Source organism: Vipera ursinii (assembly GCF_947247035.1).
Source record: "Vipera ursinii genome assembly, chromosome: 17".
NCBI classification, from domain to species: Eukaryota; Metazoa; Chordata; class Lepidosauria; order Squamata; family Viperidae; genus Vipera; species Vipera ursinii.
Genome location: NC_139530.1, coordinates 5,122,814 through 5,139,596, shown reverse-complemented (window position 1 = coordinate 5,139,596; position 16,783 = coordinate 5,122,814). Strand labels below are relative to the sequence as shown.

Genomic DNA, 16,783 nt, shown 5'->3' with positions numbered 1-16,783 from the left:
GCACATTCCCCACTGGCGGCTGCGGGACAACGTGCCCGCAGGGAACAGCAAAAGCCCCCCCCCCATCCCCACCGCCGCTGCCTTCGAAGGCAAGGGCAAGGCACATTCTTTCAGGGTGACTCCGCAGGTGGGTGGGGCCCTGGAGCGGCTGGGCCAAGTCACGGGGGCACCGTAGGCAGCCCAGCTCTGAATGGGGCTATTATGAGTGAAGGATGAACAACAGCCCCCCCCACCCTCGGTCCTTGAGACGGGTGGGCGCCCTGGCATCTCAGAATGTGCGGGTGGGCGGGGGGCCGAGAGTGGCCTGGAGTTTTTCACCCAGCTTGAACCGGGAACGGCTGGCCCGTCTCTCTTTCCCGTCCTGGATCTGGGCACGGGCAGGGCCCCTGCAGCCAGCCCGGTGGTCCTTCTTCCGTCTGTCCCCACCGGTCTCCTCCTTCCGTGGCTTCACTCCTTGAAACGGGGGGTGGGTGGGTAGATCAGTACCTGACCACAGACTCTTTGTAACGGGGAGCACTGGAGGACACCGGCGGCTGTGGTTGCTTTCCTGGTCCGAGACAACGGACGCCAGTACCTGACGCAAGCCGGCCTGGGGGGGGACCTTCTCCCACCCCGTCCCTGGAGCTGAGTTTGGCCCCGGCTACTGGCCGTCCAGCTTTGCAGCTGGGTCTGGAATCTGCGGCTGGCTGGGCCTCTCGGCAGGCTGTGAAAACCGGGGGTGGGAGACCTCAGCCCCTCCTGTGCCTGGCTCACCTACCCTCCCCCCCCCCCCCGCTGTCCCCGAGGAGGAAAGGGTCTGTGGGACAAGCGCCCGGCGAGTCTGGGTGTCCTCCAGACTTTCCCCTCCAGGAGCGGAGGGACGGGGCCCCGTTCATCCTGCCCAAACATCTGGTCGGCACCGTGGGCTTCAGGGCAGGGCCCCCTTTGGGCTACGGCCATGTAGGCAGGGATCTAGCCAAGAGGGTTGTGTGAAGGCCTTGCTCAGCACGCTTGCAAAGCTTGCAAAGCTGCAGAGGGCGGCCAGGCCTTCCTCACCTGGCCCCTTTCCTTCGCAGTCTACTTCCGGGCCCAGGTGAACTTCACCCATTCCTTCGCGTACAGCCACCGCCTGGAAGATGTCAACTCAGAGGCCTTCCAGGAGGTGTCCGAAGCGGTGGTGGATACGGTGAGGGCCCCCCTCCTGCCCCCCCGGGGTCCCCTCTCCCCATCTGTCCTCCTCTCTGGAGCAGAAATCACCCCTGCTTTCCTTGTGGACATCCACTGGGGTTCTGTAAAGATGGTGGATTTAAAATTCCTCGGGGCTGGTCTCCCTGACCGTGAGATCCCCACAGATCACTGGGAGAGAGATCCCCTCTTCCTCCTCTGCCCAAAGCAGAGGTCGTAAGTCCAGAAGCCGACGGGTAGGTGGGTTAGAGAGCTGCCGCCCCCCCCCCAAATTGTCTGAACCGTTTCTCCCCCCCCCCTCCTCCAATCTCTCCCTTTCTCTTAGCTGGAATCTGAATACATCAAGATCCCCGGTGAGCAGTCGGTCAGCGTGGTTTTTATCAAGTGAGTATCCGGGTGGGCGGAGAGAGGCTTTGGGGCAGAATCTGAACCCGCACCCCTCTGCCGAAGTCGCAGGCTTGCCAACACAGCTGGGGCGGGACCCGTTTGGGGCGACCCATGGGGGGAAAAAAAAAAGCGCGCGCCGGTTTGTGTCCTCGCTCCGCAGGGAGGTCGACGGCTACGTCTTTGTGGAGCTGGACGTGGGATCCGAGGGGAACGCGGACGAGGGGCAGATCCGCGAGGTGCTCTTCTCTGTGGTGGCCAGCGGCTCCATCGCCTCCTACCGCACCTCCCGGAAGGGATTCCAGTTCCGGCGCCTGGGAGCAGGTGACGCTGCCCGCTGACTTTACCCGGAGGGGAGGGCAGCGCGGGCAGGGGACCGGGAGGGAGTGGGCAACCCCCCTCCCCACGCCGCTAACTCTGGGTTTGCTTTCAGCCCAAACCCCGCCTCCCCCCATCTCCGAAGCGCCACCAGGTAAGCCAGGGGCCGGAGAGGCGCACGGAGGCCTGCGCGCGGAGTCCCACCGACTTGGCTGCCACAGACACGGCCTTTCCCTTTTTCTCTCTGCGTGCCCTTGGCCTCCCCGGCGTCTTTGCCGGAAGCGAGTCTTGGCAGGGAAGACACTTGTCCTCTCAGGGGGGCTCCGATTTCAGCAGCTGCAGGGCGCTCGGCCCCAGAGACGAGGAGGAGGAGGAGGAGGAGAAGGCCGGCTTTTTGTCCTTCTCTGCCCAGATTCTGTCTGGAGCTGGGGGTCCACCCACCCCCTTCATCCTGCATACCTATCCCTCCCTCCCTCCCCAAAGCATTTCCAGGCCTCCTTGCACCCCTCCTTGCGCTGCCTGCCTGCGAGTGTGGAGCATGTGGATCTTGGCCTTTGATGCGAGCGCTTCTCATTCCCAGCTCCTCTGGACGGAGCTTCCCAGCTGGGACTCCGTGGGAAGGGCGGCCGGGCACTGCTATGCAGCTCTAGCACATAGCTAGGGTGTCCAGGAGGCACTGCCTCCCCTCCCCCCCCCGACACACTTCTCTTGCTGGCGTGTTGTTGTGTGTCTTGCTGAGCAAAATCGGGAAGCCGGAAAAGGACCACTTCCCGAACTTGCCTTGTGCTTCTAGACTCTCGCTGTGTGCTGTGATGTTTGTGTGCGCTTGACGAGCGAGGCAAGGGGTTGGCATCCTGGTTTGGGGGGGGGCAGGGGCGGTGTTTAGCCGGAGGGCTTGGGTGCAGTCACACCGTGGCGGGAGCGGCACATGGGATCTCATTTCACCGCCCTGAGTCCTTCGGGAGAAGGGCGGTATATAAATAAAATTATTATTATTATTATTATTATTTGCACACCCAGTTCCAGAAAAGATCTTTGGCAAGAGAGCTTTCAAATCAGAAAACCTGCTTCCTGTTTGTATATCCCAGGGGTAGGCAACCTTGGCTCTTTTTATGACTCGTGGACTTCAACTCCCGGAATTCCTGAGCCAGCATGGCTCTGCTTGGAAACCTCTCCCTTTCCCCTCAGCGTGGCTGGCTCAGGAATTCTGGGAGTTGGAAGTCCACGAGTCATGAAGGAGCCAAGGTTGCCTACCCCTGTCCTAGAACATTCAAACTCGGCAACTTGAAGATGGGTGGACTTCAACTCCCAGAATTCCTCAGCCAGCATGGGGGAAACTTTGGCCCCCTTCATGACTTGGGGACTTCAACTCCCAGAATACCTGAGCTAGCCTGGCTCAGCATGGAAACGTCTCCCTTTCCCCTCAGCGTGGCTGGCTCAGGAATTCTGGGAGTTGAAGTCCACGAGTCATGAAGGAGCCAAGGTTGCCTACCCCTGTCCTAGAACATTCAAACTCGGCAACTTGAAGATGGGTGGACTTCAACTCCCAGAATTCCTCAGCCAGCATGGGGGAAACTTTGGCCCCCTTCATGACTTGGGGACTTCAACTCCCAGAATACCTGAGCTAGCCTGGCTCAGCATGGAAACGTCTCCCTTTCCCCTCAGCGTGGCTGGCTCAGGAATTCTGGGAGTTGAAGTCCACGAGTCATGAAGGAGCCAAGGTTGCCTACCCCTGTCCTAGAACATTCAAACTCGGCAACTTGAAGATGGGTGGACTTCAACTCCCAGAATTCCTCAGCCAGCATGGGGGAAACTTTGGCCCCCTTCATGACTTGGGGACTTCAACTCCCAGAATACCTGAGCTAGCCTGGCTCAGCATGGAAACGTCTCCCTTTCCCCTCAGCGTGGCTGGCTCAGGAATTCTGGGAGTTGAAGTCCACGAGTCATGAAGGAGCCAAGGTTGCCTACCCCTGTCCTAGAACATTCAAACTCGGCAACTTGAAGATGGGTGGACTTCAACTCCCAGAATTCCTCAGCCAGCATGGGGGAAACTTTGGCCCCCTTCATGACTCGGGGACTTCAACTCCCAGAATTCCTGAGCCAGCATGGCTCAGCTTGGAAACTCTCCCCTCAGCATGGCTGGCTCAGGAATTCTGGGAGTTGAAGTCCACGAGTCATAAAAGAGCCAAGGTTGCCTACCCCTGGGATATCCCAAGGGTCGTGGCAGGGTACAGATGCCCAAGATCAGTCCTGCCCGCATAATTGCTTATTTCGCTCAGTGGGAGAGGAAAGACTCTGCCTTCAGGGCGGCGAGGTGCCCAAAGGGCTTCGCAAAGAGGCAGGAAAGGCGTTCTGGACTTTAGGGTCTTTCCGTTTCTCTTCTCGTCACCCTCCCCGGCCCAGCTGCAGCCGCCTCCTAACCCCCCCCCCCCACCTCTCCTTCAGTCACCCCAGAGATCCGGCCTTGCACAGCGGAGGAGTTTTCCTGCCTGAGCGGCGAGTGCATCCCCAGCGAATTCTTCTGCGACCGGCGGCCGGATTGCCGCGACATGTCGGACGAGCTGGACTGCGGTGGGCATTTGGGGGGCCCGTGGGCAGCTTTGGGCTCCTGGTCGCCTTAACCCGCAAGGTGCGGCTGAGTTGTGTTTGTCTCTCCTCCCCGCAGAGGAGCCCGAACCCCCCGAGTGTGCCCCTCGGGAGTTTGCCTGCGACAGCGGCGAATGTGTACCCCAAGCGTCGCGCTGCGACGGACACCCCGACTGCGGAGACGCTTCTGACGAGGATGGCTGTGGTGAGGGGGTTTTCTGGAGGGCGATGGGGTCCTCCGTACGTCTTCCTGAGAGCCTCCTGTGATTTTTGCCTTTACCAAACCTCTCCTGCGAGGGAGGCGGGGGACGTTTGTCTTTGGATGCGGCTGCTTCCAATGGACACGAAGGGTTCGGGTTTCCAAGTGGGTGAAGCCGAGCGGCTGCGGTTTGTGGAACGGAGTGGTTGCGTGAACGGAGTCTCACCACACCTTCCGCTCTGCCTACTTGGGCCTTCCTTTTGTATCCGGGGACAGATACAAAAGGGGGGGCAGAGCTGTCCTTTTCCCACGTGCCTCCTCTTGACCCATCCCTCTTCTCTGCTCCGGCAGAACTTGAGAGGCCTTCGGGGCCCGTCTCCTCCCCGTCACCCAGCACCGCCCGGCTCCCTGCCACCACGTCCCCCGTCACCACCCGCCGGGCACCAGTCTCCAAGCCCGCACTTGGCCCCGGGTTCCACTCCTGCCGGAAAGACGAGACCATGTGCTTCAACGGGCAATGCATCCGCCGGGACTACCTGTGTGATGGCGAGCGGGACTGCCCGGATGGCAGTGACGAACAGAACTGCGGTGAGTCCCGGGGGGGCTACAAGTGGGTTGCGCGCGCCCAGCTGAAGGAAGAGAGAGAGAGAACCGCAACGGTAACTCTCCTTTTGTCGCCCCCCCCAAGGCACTCCCTCACCCTGCGAACCCAATGAGTTCCGATGCCGGAACGGGCACTGCGCTCTCACGCTTTGGCGCTGCGACGGGGACAATGACTGCGCCGACGGCTCTGACGAGCTGGACTGCCGTGAGGACCGAGAGCTCGGCGGGGTGGGGGGTGGGGTGGGGCGGGGTTTGTGACTGTGGGGGGAGACCCCTTCTGCAAATCCACCGGGGCTGGGTTCACGTGGCGAATTTCCAAAAACTAGGAAATCACAAACCGGGTCTTGGTTTGGGAAAGATTTGGTCTTGTGGGACTCCCGGAGCCATCCCGGAACGGCAGCTGGTAAAGGCTCCTGGTGCAGAGAATGTTGAGTCCTCCTCCCCCCCCTTTTCTTCCTCCATGCAGCCACCAAGGCCCCCGGAGACACCTGTGGCCCCGACCAGTTTGTCTGCCTCTCCAGCCACACCTGCATCCCGGCCAGTTACCAATGCGATGACGAGGCCGACTGCCAGGACCGCTCGGACGAGATTGGCTGCAGTGAGTGCGAGGCTGCCGGCGGGCCCAGGCGGGGATGGCGGGGTGGAGGCTGAAGGGAGTGCCCGGGGCCTGGCTTCTTGGGGTTCCACCCCCAGGATGCCCCCAAAGCAGCAGCTTCTTCTCCCAAATGAGCTGGAGGCTTGGAAGCATTGCTAGGCCGCCCCCCCCCTCTCTCTATTCACCTCCCCTGGCGCCTTCTTGACTGCCCTAATTCGCCACCTCTCCACTTCCTGTCCCTTCTACCCCAGTCCCTCCACAGGTCATCACTCCTCCAGAGGAATTCATCCAGGCTGCTCCGGGGGATACCATTCACTTCACCTGTGTGGCAGTGGGCGTGCCGACCCCCCTCATCTCCTGGAGGTTGAACTGGGGACATATCCCCAACAGCCGCAGGTAGGCCAGCCCCGGGCGAGCCCCAGCTGCTCCCCACCCCCTTCCAACCTTCAGGGTGCTGAGTGCCTCTTGTGCCTACAGGGTGAGCTTCAGCAGCGAGAACGGCCGGGGCACCCTGATCATCCAGGATGTCAAAGAGGCCGACCAGGGGGCATACACCTGCGAGGCTATCAACGCCCGGGGAATGGTCTTCGGCATCCCGGACGGGGTGTTGAGCGTCACGCCCAGCCGAGGTGAGCTGCAGCTGGAGGCCCACAGCTGGAGAATTGCGCCTCTCCGTTCTGGCTGGGATTTTGGCCTCTGAGCCTCCCTTCCCTTCGCCATCCAGGGCCGTGCCCCGAGAGACACTTTCACGTGGAAGCGACCGGTCAATGCTTGCCCTGCTTCTGCTTCGGGGTGGCCAAATCGTGCCGTGGCACCGGCCGCTACCGTCAACAAATCCACCTCCGGTTTGACGAAGGCAACAATTTCAAAGGTGAGCCATTGGGGAAGGCACCTCGGTCCAAAAGGCGGGGCAGGGTGGCTCTTGCTAGCCCTCCTCGGCACGCTGCATTCCATTTTTCTTCCCAGGAGTGAGCGTGAGCTCCCTCGACCAGCCCGGGACGCCTCCCCTCGCCTCGACGCAGATGCAGGTCGACCCCAGCGCGCAGGAGTTCCAGCTGGTCGATCTCTCTCGGCACTTCCTCACACACGACAACTTTTGGACCCTCCCCGAGCAGTTCCTGGGGAACAAGGCAAGGGCGGCAGATGCCAGCTTTACCCGGAGGCCCAGCCCTCTCCTGGCTCTGGGTGACACTGGGCATCTGTGGAACGCCCACCTTCTCCCTAGCAGCCAACCTTGCCCGCTTCCCCTGCAGGTGGATTCCTACGGAGGCTCCCTCCAGTTCACGGTGCGCTACCAGCTGGGCCGAGGCCAGTCGGAGCCCGTCCCCAAGCCGGACGTGGTCATCGTGGGCAACGGGCAGAAGCTGTTTTACCGGCTGCAGACACCGCCCGACCCCTTTGTGGCCAACCGGCGCCAGGTCCATTTCAGGGAGGTGAGAACCGTCCCGGGGGGGGGGGGAATGGAGGAGAAGGAGAACACTCGTCTCTTGCTGGGACACCCCCCTCCGTAAAGACCCCCTGCCAAATGGGACACACGCACCCAATACTTTAGGGCTTCCGGGGATTCAGGATGCCGAGCATAGATCTGCCCCCCGCCCTCCCCCATTTCATCCTTGTAACAACCGAGATCTGAAGTAGCTCTTGCTTGGAAGCGGAGACTGCCCTGACCGGCAGGCCAGGTTGGATCCTGCTGATGGCTCAAAGAAATCAGCCCAGCTGCAGGCCACGAGAAGCCAATTCGCACACAGGTCTGCTTTTGGTGGAGCGGGCGAGACCGGCGCTGTCTGACCGTGTTTCACCCCTGCAGGAGAACTGGCAGAAGGAGTCCGGGCAGCCCGTGAGCCGAGAGGAGCTGCTCTTTTCCTTGCAGAACCTCGAGGCCATCATGATCCAGACGGTTTACGATAACCGGATGGCCACCGTGGGGCTGAGCGACATCGTCATGGACACCACCGCCGCCGAGGTCACCGGCCTGGGTGTGGCGCATCACGTCGAGGAGTGCAGGTGCCAAAGGACGACGGGGAAGGGGGCGGCGAGGCTGTGGTGGAGCTACAACTGGGGAATCTCTAGGATCAAAATCTGTTTGGGGGAAGAGGGGCTACTGGATCACACATTCCCCGTATGCTTCAACCAGTGCTGGAGAAAGACATTTACCTTGAGTCGACCTATCGGGCTTGTCTGTGGCCCGAAATTCCCCACCTAGTCCTCTCCGGATGAAGATGCTTCCAACCCAGAGCCGTTCTGAAATAGCCAGAACAAGGGCAAGCTTGGCACTAACTCCTTCCCCTTCCCACCGCCTTGCCCGCTGTCTCTGCTGGGAGGGGCAGCTGGTAGTTGCCGCTGTTGCCGCTGCTGCTTATTCCAGCTCCGCTCATTTCTTCTGCAGGTGCCCGGCGGGCTACTCCGGCCTCTCCTGTGAGCAGTGCGAGCCTCACTTCAAGCGAGTGCCCGGCGGCCCTTACCTGGGCATCTGCTCCGGCTGCAGCTGCCACGGCCACTCCAACTCCTGCGACCCCTTCTCTGGCTACTGCCTGGTGAGTTGGGGAGGGGCAGGGTGGGCCCTGAAATCTGTGTGTGTGTGTGTGTGTGCTCCAAGAGAAGCTTTTAGCTGTAGGGTCCCGACTGGAGAAGGTCTGTGAAACGTTTCAAGCCGCGAAAAAGTGTCCTAACGAAGGCCGTGGTGGCGCAGCGCGGTCAGAATGCAGCCTTGCGGGCCTAAACTCTGCCTTACACCCCGCTGCCAGGCGTTCGATCTTGACCGGCTCAAGGTCGACTCAGCCTTCCGCCCTTTGACGTCGGTCAAACGAGGGCCCAGATCGTTGGGGGGGGGGGCCAAATGCTGACTCTATAAAACTGTTTCGAGGGGGTTGTAAAGCACCGTGAAGCGGTATATGTAAGCCTAAAGGCTACTGCTATTGTTAAGCGGCGGCCTATGTTGCATTGTTTGGTACACAGTGCAAAAATATATATATATATATATTAAGATTTGCCTAGTAGGACACCGCCATCCCCAAGTCCTTGCACTCCTCCGTCATGCCTATTTTTCCTTCTTCTCCTGCTCTGCAAAGTCCCAGAATGCATCTGTGGTGAGAGCGTGAAATGCTGGGGAGGCGCTCTTGGCTCTCTCGCGAGGTCCCAGATCCAAAAGGTGATGACGTTGATTCTCGGACCAGAGCAGGATCCGGACTCTCACGGCCCTTTTCTGCCCGTCCTCCTCCTCCTCCTCCTCCTCTTCCTCCTCCTCCTCCTCCTCCTCCTCTCGTGCAGAACTGTCAGCACAACACTGAAGGGCCGCGGTGCGACAAATGCAAGCTGGGCTTCTTCGGCGATGCCACCCAGGCCACCCCATCAGCGTGCCGGCCTTGCCCGTGCCCATACACCGAAGCTCCACGCAGGTGAAGAAGGCCAGGGTTGTCTTGGGGCGGGGGTGGGGGACGCTTGGAACAGCTTCAGCATTCATCTACGGCAGGGGTCTTCAAACGTGGCCCTTGTATGAGTTGTGGACCTCAACTCCCAGAATTCCTGGCTGAGGAATTCTGGGAGTTGAAGTCCACAAGTCATACAAGGGCCGCGTTTGAAGACCCCACGTGCCTGGCTGAGGAATTCTGGGAGTTGAAGTCCACAACTCACACAAGGGCCAAGTTTGAAGACCCCTGAGCTAGAACATGAAAGAGTTGGAAGGGACACCTTGGAGGTCATCTAGCCCAGGAGAGTCTGTACCAGGGGTCTTCAAACTTGACCCTTTTGTGATTTGTGGACTTCAACTCCCAGAATTCCTCAGCCAGGAATTCTGGGAGTTGAAGTCCACAACTCATACAAAGGCCATGTTTGAAGACCCCTGATCTACGGGCATTTCTGTAGTGAAATGGAAAGGGAAGTAATCTCCCAGGGGCTGGAAGAAGCCAGGTTTTCCCCCTCCCCACCTTTCCACAGCCACCTTCAGCTGCTGCACCGGTGCAACTCCGGCTCCTGGAGCGAGCTGCACCTGTGGGGCCCGCCGGAGGCAAGGCAGAGATGCCCGTCAGCCATCCTGATGTCGCTTTCCCTTCGGCAGGTTTTCCAACTCGTGTTTCTTGGATACGGACAGACAGGCCACCTGCGACGCCTGCCTGCCGGGTTACACGGGACGCCGCTGCGAAAGGTGAAAAGCCCAGAGAATGCGAGTGTGTGTGTGTGTGTGTTTACGGTCAGGTGACATATCCGAGATGGGGAAATCGTCTCACTGGCCGTGTCGCTCCTTGCCCTCGCAGGTGTGCTCCTGGCTACGAAGGCAACCCCATCCAGCCGGGCGGGAAGTGCGTGCCGATTGGAGGAGGTGGAATCCCGACTCCAGGTAATCTCCTTGGGATCCCAGAGGGCTATTCCCGAGTCCCTGCAGGCCCAGCCCTCGGAGAGGGGAGGGCATGGAGAAAAGCCTTGCATGTCTCCGGTCTACCGTTTCCGCTTTTATCCCAGCTGTTAACGCTGCTGTGTTCTTCTCGGGTGCCCCATCTCGGAGCAAATCCCATCGTCCCCGGCCTCCCTCACATCCCAGAGAGGGCCGGTTTGAGCGAGGCTGGGCCTGAGGGAGGCGCTCTCCTTTGTCCCCCCCCCCCGTCTCCCTTAGGAGAGGATATCCCCTGCGACGAGCGAGGAGGCAGGAAGGCCTCGGATGGGGGTTGCCGGTGCAAGGTAAGCTGGGGGCGCAGCGTTGCCTTCGGAAAGGAGGCACACCCGCACAAACACACACCCGCACACGCACACACCCCTGTTTCAAAACCCAGCTGTTCCCCAAGAGGTTGGTACCTCTGGGACTGAACTAGCCTGGGGTGAAAAGGTTTAGGGGTTTAGAGACTCGGGACTGTTTGGGTGCGTGAAATTCCGAAATAGGAGGGACTCTCTGCGGCCAAGCAACACCGGTCCTGCGCTCGGGAAAGAGTTTTTGCCAAGCAGGGCCCTTGTTTTCCTTCTTCCCGCCCTGCAGAACACAAATCCGGGGATCTGCTTGGCAGGTTCCTGGGGGCGGGGTGGGGCGGGGTGGGAGAAGATCGGGGAGCACCGGAGTGTGGAAAGGCTGATGGAGAGCCAGCAGGAGCGCTGGCTGGCTTAAGTGGTGGAGCAGTGGGCTAATGCCTCCTTAAGTAACACCAGCTGCCTGCAATTAGCGCAGGTTCGAGTCCCACCAGGCTCAAGGTTGACTCAGCCTTCCATCCTTCCCAGGTAGGTAAAATGAGGACCCAGATTGTTGGGGGCAATTAAGCTGACTTTGTAATAATGCCGCTTGGGGTGTGTGTGAAAGCCCTAATAAGCAGGCATATACATAGAATGAAGGCTACTGCTAAGCTTGTAAGCCGCCCTGAGTCTTCGGAGAAGGGCGGGATATAAATGGAATTAAAATAAAAAATAAATAAAATAAAGTGGCTGGGTGACCTCAGCTAGGCCCGCTTGGAAGCCAGGATTCCGGGCGGAGGCTGTTCAAAGAGCCAGCCACTGTTTTGGCACCCCGTGTGAACTCTCTCTTTTCCTCTCTCTCTCTCTCTCTCTCTCTCTCTCTCTCTCTCTCTCTCTCTCTCTCTCTTTCTCTTTCTCTCTCTTTCTCTTTTTCTCTTTCTTTCACTCTCTTTTTTTCTTTCTTTCACTCTTTTTTTTCTTTCTTTCGCTCTCTTTCTCACTCTTTCTTTTTCTCTTTCTTTTTCTCTCTCTTTTTCTTTCTCCCTCTTGCTCTTTGTCTTTTGCTATTTTTATTTTTATTTCTTTTTCTTTATCTCTTCTCTCTCTCTTTTTCGCTCTTACTCTCATTTTCTTTCTTTCGCTCTCTTTCTTTTTCTCTCGCTCTCTTTCTCTCTCTCTCTCTCTTTCGCTCTCTTTTTCTCTTTCTTTTGCTCTCTCTGTCTCACTTTCTCTTTCTTTTTCTCTTTCTCTCTCTTGCTCTCTTTCTTTCTCTTTTTTTCTTTCTCTTTTTCTCTTTTTCTTTCGCTCTCTTTCTCTCTCTCTTTCGCTCTCTTTTTCTCTTTCTTTTGCTCACTCTGTCTCACTTTCTCTTTCTTTTTCTCTTTCTCTCTCTCTTTCGCTCTCTTTTTCTCTTTCTTTTGCTCACTCTGTCTCACTTTCTCTTTCTTTTTCTCTTTCTCTCTCTCTTTCGCTCTCTTTTTCTCTTTCTTTTGCTCACTCTGTCTCACTTTCTCTTTCTTTTTCTCTTTCTCTCTCTCTTTCGCTCTCTTTTTCTCTTTCTTTTGCTCACTCTGTCTCACTTTCTCTTTCTTTTTCTCTTTCTCTCTCTCTTTCGCTCTCTTTTTCTCTTTCTTTTGCTCTCTCTGTCTCACTTTCTCTTTCTTTTTCTCTTTCACTCTCTTGCTCTCTTTCTTTCTCTTTTTTTCTTTCTCTTTTTCTCTTTTTTTTTCGCTCTCTTTCTCTCTCTCTTTCGCTCTCTTTTTCTCTTTCTTTTGCTCACTCTGTCTCACTTTCTCTTTCTTTTTCTCTTTCACTCTCTCTTTTGCTCTCTTTCTCTTTTTTTCTTTCTCTTTTTCTCTTTCTTTTGCTCACTCTGTCTCACTTTCTCTTTCTTTTTCTCTTTCGCTCTCTCTTTTGCTCTCTTTTTCTCTTTTTTCTCTTTTTCTCTTTCTTTTGCTCTCTTTCTCTCTTTCTCTCTCTTTTGCTCTCTTTCTCTTTTTCCCTTTCTCTTTTTCTTTCTCTTTTTCTCTTTTTCTTTCACTCTCTTTCTCTCTCTCTCTTTCTCTTTTTCTCTTTCTTTTGCTCTCTATCTCATTCTCTCTTTTTTTCTCTTTCACTCTCTCTTTTGCTCTCTTTCTCTCTTTTTCTCTTTGTCTTTCTCTTTTTCTCTTTTTCTTTCGCTCTCTTGCTCTTTCTCTTTCGCTCCCTTTCTCTTTCTTTTGCTCACTCTGTCTCACTTTCTCTTTCTTTTTCTCTTTCACTCTCTCTTTTGCTCTCTTTCTCTTTTTTTCTTTCTCTTTTTCTCTTTCTTTTGCTCACTCTGTCTCACTTTCTCTTTCTTTTTCTCTTTCGCTCTCTCTTTTGCTCTCTTTTTCTCTTTTTTCTCTTTTTCTCTTTCTTTTGCTCTCTTTCTCTCTTTCTCTCTCTTTTGCTCTCTTTCTCTTTTTCCCTTTCTCTTTTTCTTTCTCTTTTTCTCTTTTTCTTTCACTCTCTTTCTCTCTCTCTCTTTCTCTTTTTCTCTTTCTTTTGCTCTCTGTCTCATTCTCTCTTTTTTTCTCTTTCACTCTCTCTTTTGCTCTCTTTCTCTCTTTTTCTCTTTGTCTTTCTCTTTTTCTCTTTTTCTTTCGCTCTCTTGCTCTTTCTCTTTCGCTCCCTTTCTCTTTTCGCTATTTTTCTTTCTTTCTCTTTCTCTTTTTCTTTCGCTCTTGCTCCTTCGCTTTCGCTATTTTTCTTTCTTTTTCTTTCTCTCTTTTTCTTTCTTTCTTTTTCTCTCTCTCTCTCTTTTCTCTCTCTTTCTCTCTCTCACACCAGCCCAATGTCCAGGGCGCGTCGTGTAGTGAGTGTGTCACCGGCAGCTTCCACTTGAGCCGCGGGAACCCTGACGGCTGCCTCCGCTGTTTCTGCATGGGGGTCTCCCGCCAGTGCGCCAGCTCCTCCTGGAACAGAGATCAGGTAGAGCCCACGGGCCGGCTCCTTCGGGAGGGGGGGGGAAAGAGCGGGCACCCCCAGGGAGATACGACTCCGTCCTTCCCTCCGAGGCCCTTTCGACAATTGACCCCCTTCGCTCCTGGCCGTAGGTGCAGCTGGCACACGAGGATGCCCAGAGGGGGCAGTTCAGCCTCGCCGACTCTGCCAACACCCGGACGGTCAGCGAGGGCATCCGCTTCGTGGGGGGCTCGGAGCTCTCCTTCTCCTCCTTCCACGTTCTGCCACGGGACGTTTACTACTGGGTGCTGCCCGAGCGCTTCAGGGGGGACAAGGTACCGCAGGGATGAGAGAAGGGCAAGGCGTGGGCGTGTGTTTCAGGTGGAGGCCGTGGGCTTCCTGTACCGACTGACCCTTGTCGGCTGCCCCCTCTGAAAGCAGAATGGGTTCTTAAGGTGGCCTCCACGGATGCCCAGAGTCCTCGGATACGAGACGGGCAGCAAAGACATTTCCTGATCCAAAAAATAAGTGCAGATTTCAATTCTTTGGCTGCCCCCCTCTCCCAATATGAGCTCTGCGCCTGCTGGCGGAACAAACGGGCGGGCCAGCCTCTGAGCCCGATCTCTGCTTCACACACACACACCCTTCCCCCAGGTGACCTCGTACGGCGGAGAGCTGCGCTACACCATCACCCACCACGCCTTCCCCGGCTCCCCTCTGCTGCACGGCCAGCCCGACGTGGTGCTGCAGGGAAACGGCATTTTCCTGGAACATGCGGCTGCCAGCAGCCCCCTGCCGGGGGAACCCACCACCATTGCCGTGTCCTTCCGGGAGGTGAGAGAGGACGTAGTGGCTCTAGAGTCTGCTGGGCCTTCAGCTCCAGGGTGGGGGGGCAATGCAGCCACAGCAGTGGCAGCGGGAGCAGCCAGAAATGGGGGAGCTCTGTGTAAAAGGGAGGCTGTGGGTGTATGTGTGTGTGTGTGTGTGTTTGGTCGTTCTTCTTTCCCCACCTTGAGACAAGGTCTGGTGGACAAAGGCAGCCTTCACCACCCCTCCCTTCCCTGCCCCCGTCTCCTCGTGTAGCAAGCCTGGCGCCGTGCCGATGGGCAGAACGCCACCCGGCAGCACCTCCTGATGGCGCTGGCTGACATCGATGTTTTCATGATCCGGGCCTCCTACGCCGAGCGACCTTCTGAGAGCAGGTAGGACGGGGTCTGTGCGTGTGCGTGCGTGCATGTGTGTGTGAGGGTGGCCCTGAGCTCTTGCCAGACAGGAAGGAGCCAGGGGGCTTGTGGGTGGGTTCTTGATGGATGATCGGTCATTCCTGCCTTTCTGCAGGCAGAGCAGGTGGCCTTAACCCCGTTTCCTCCGACAGGATCTCTGACATCCACATGGATGTGGCGGTGCCACACGCCACGGGCCTAAACCCAGCCCCAGAGGTGGAGGACTGCACCTGCCCCCCCGGGTACCGAGGGCCATCCTGCCAGGTGAGCAGCTAGCGGAGGGCGGGTGTGGATCCCTGAGCCTGGCAGAGGGCTGTCGGGGCTGTGTGGAGAAAGCACCCAGGTGGTGGGGCAGCCCAGAGGCCGGCTGACCTCCTGCCCCTCTGCTGCTGTTGAGTTGCCCCATTCCCCCCTCTGTTGCAGGACTGCGACGTTGGCTACACGCGCAGCACCAGCGGCCTCTATCTGGGCACCTGCGAGCCTTGCAGTTGCAACGGGCACGCGACCGAGTGCGACACAGAGACGGGAGAGTGCCAGGTGGGCAAGCCACAGGCAGAGGGTGGCCCCAGACCGGCAACCGTTCCCAGAGGAGGAGGGGGCCCCCTTAGAAACCCCCTTCCCCGGGCCTGGTGCCCGTAACTGAGCCACAGCTTCCCTCTGCTTCCAGGGCTGCCAGCACCACACCGAAGGGCTCCATTGTGAACGCTGCCAGCCTGGATTCTACGGGGACGCCCGCCACGGGACGCCCAGGGACTGCCAGCCGTGCCCCTGCCACGGGCCGTCTTCAGCCCTCCAGTAGGTGCACCCCGTGACCGTCGGCGGTCCACGCCTCGCCCGGAGAGGCCCTTTGACTTGCTCTTCTCTCGCCGCTGCAGAGAAAGCCGGACCTGTTTTGTGGACGCAGACGGAGCGCCCACCTGTGACTCCTGTGCCCCGGGCCACATCGGGCGCCAGTGTGAACGGTAGGCAGTCCCAGAGCGGGCTCAGCCGGGTCCTCTGCTGGCATCGCACGGTCCTGACAAGGGGTGGTGGTGCCCGTTGGCTTTCAGTGTGTGTGTGGGGGTCCGGTCTGGCTCCGGTTTCTCCTTCTTAACCGAGCCTCTTCTCTCGGCCCAGGTGTGCTCCTGGCTACGTTGGCAACCCGAGTCAGGGCCAACCCTGCACAGGTGAGTCCAGAGGAAGGAGCACAGGTGGGTGATGGGAGGGGGCGCGTTGGCCATGCAGGGCAGGGGGAAGCTGCCCCCGCCAGGGTGGAAGGGTGAGAAAGAAAGAAGAGGGGCCCCCCGAAGCCCGGCCTTGCGTGAGGATGGCGCAGAAGGGGAGGGGGCTGAAAAGGGGGCGGTGGGAGGAGAGAGAGAGAAGCATCTGGAATGCGCACCAGCCCACGGCCCCTTTTCTCTCCGCCTCCTTCCAGATTTCAGCTCCCGGTGCCATTGCCACCCGCAGGGCAGCATCGGCAGCCGGTGTGACGCCAACAGGCAATGCCAATGTAAGGTAGGCAGGGAACAGGGCAGAGGGGAGGGCCCCTTGTGCCTTCCACCCCCTCCTCGCTTAGCCCCCTCCACAGTGTGCGCTGGCCAGCTCTCCCTCTTGCCCAGCTTCATGCACTCAGCCCCCCACAAGTCTCCAGCCGCGCTCCGGCCGGCCTTCCTTTGCCTAGAGCGGTGTGTGTGTGTGTGTGTGTGTGTGTGTGTGTGTCTTCTTGCTCCTCAGCAGCGCCTTTGCCCCCTTCCAGGACCACGCGGAGGGCTTGTCCTGCGACCGCTGCCGCCCCCATCACTTCCACCTCAGCGCGGAGAACCCCCTGGGCTGCCTGCCCTGTTTCTGCATGGGGGTCACCCAGCAGTGCAGCAGCTCGTCCTACTACCGGGACGTGGTAAGGGGGCCAGGGCTTCCCTCCTAGGGGGTGATCAGGGGGGGTCTTCCGACGGGCTTTCCTCAGCTGCTCCTGCTGTTTCCCCCCACCCCACCTGCACCCCCCAGATTACTACCTCCTTCCATCCTGGAGACTTCCAAGGCTTCGCGCTGGTCAACCGTCAGCGCAGCATCCGGCTGCTGACCGGCTTTGCCGTGGAGATGTCCCCCGAGGGTCCTCAGCTCTCCTACGGCCAATTTGGGGAGCTGGGCCAGGAGTCC

At 58.2% G+C, this 16,783-nt stretch overlaps 1 protein-coding gene across 1 annotated transcript in view; it reads left to right on the top strand.

Annotated features, from left to right (window-relative positions):
- HSPG2 (heparan sulfate proteoglycan 2) overlaps nt 1-16,783 on the top strand; it is a 69,461-nt gene that overhangs the window by 20,268 nt on the left and 32,410 nt on the right. The window contains 32 exon segments of the mRNA XM_083375651.1: nt 1,056-1,165; nt 1,490-1,548; nt 1,712-1,872; nt 1,982-2,020; nt 4,312-4,437; nt 4,532-4,657; nt 5,003-5,239; nt 5,340-5,459; nt 5,721-5,852; nt 6,101-6,245; nt 6,327-6,478; nt 6,574-6,720; nt 6,816-6,979; nt 7,103-7,282; nt 7,657-7,853; nt 8,236-8,383; nt 9,117-9,244; nt 9,904-9,990; nt 10,100-10,182; nt 10,456-10,520; nt 13,311-13,451; nt 13,577-13,759; nt 14,079-14,258; nt 14,508-14,626; nt 14,800-14,911; nt 15,071-15,184; nt 15,315-15,442; nt 15,523-15,609; nt 15,764-15,813; nt 16,062-16,141; nt 16,383-16,523; nt 16,631-16,759. Coding sequence (XP_083231777.1) covers nt 1,056-1,165; nt 1,490-1,548; nt 1,712-1,872; nt 1,982-2,020; nt 4,312-4,437; nt 4,532-4,657; nt 5,003-5,239; nt 5,340-5,459; nt 5,721-5,852; nt 6,101-6,245; nt 6,327-6,478; nt 6,574-6,720; nt 6,816-6,979; nt 7,103-7,282; nt 7,657-7,853; nt 8,236-8,383; nt 9,117-9,244; nt 9,904-9,990; nt 10,100-10,182; nt 10,456-10,520; nt 13,311-13,451; nt 13,577-13,759; nt 14,079-14,258; nt 14,508-14,626; nt 14,800-14,911; nt 15,071-15,184; nt 15,315-15,442; nt 15,523-15,609; nt 15,764-15,813; nt 16,062-16,141; nt 16,383-16,523; nt 16,631-16,759 — 4,070 coding nt within the window.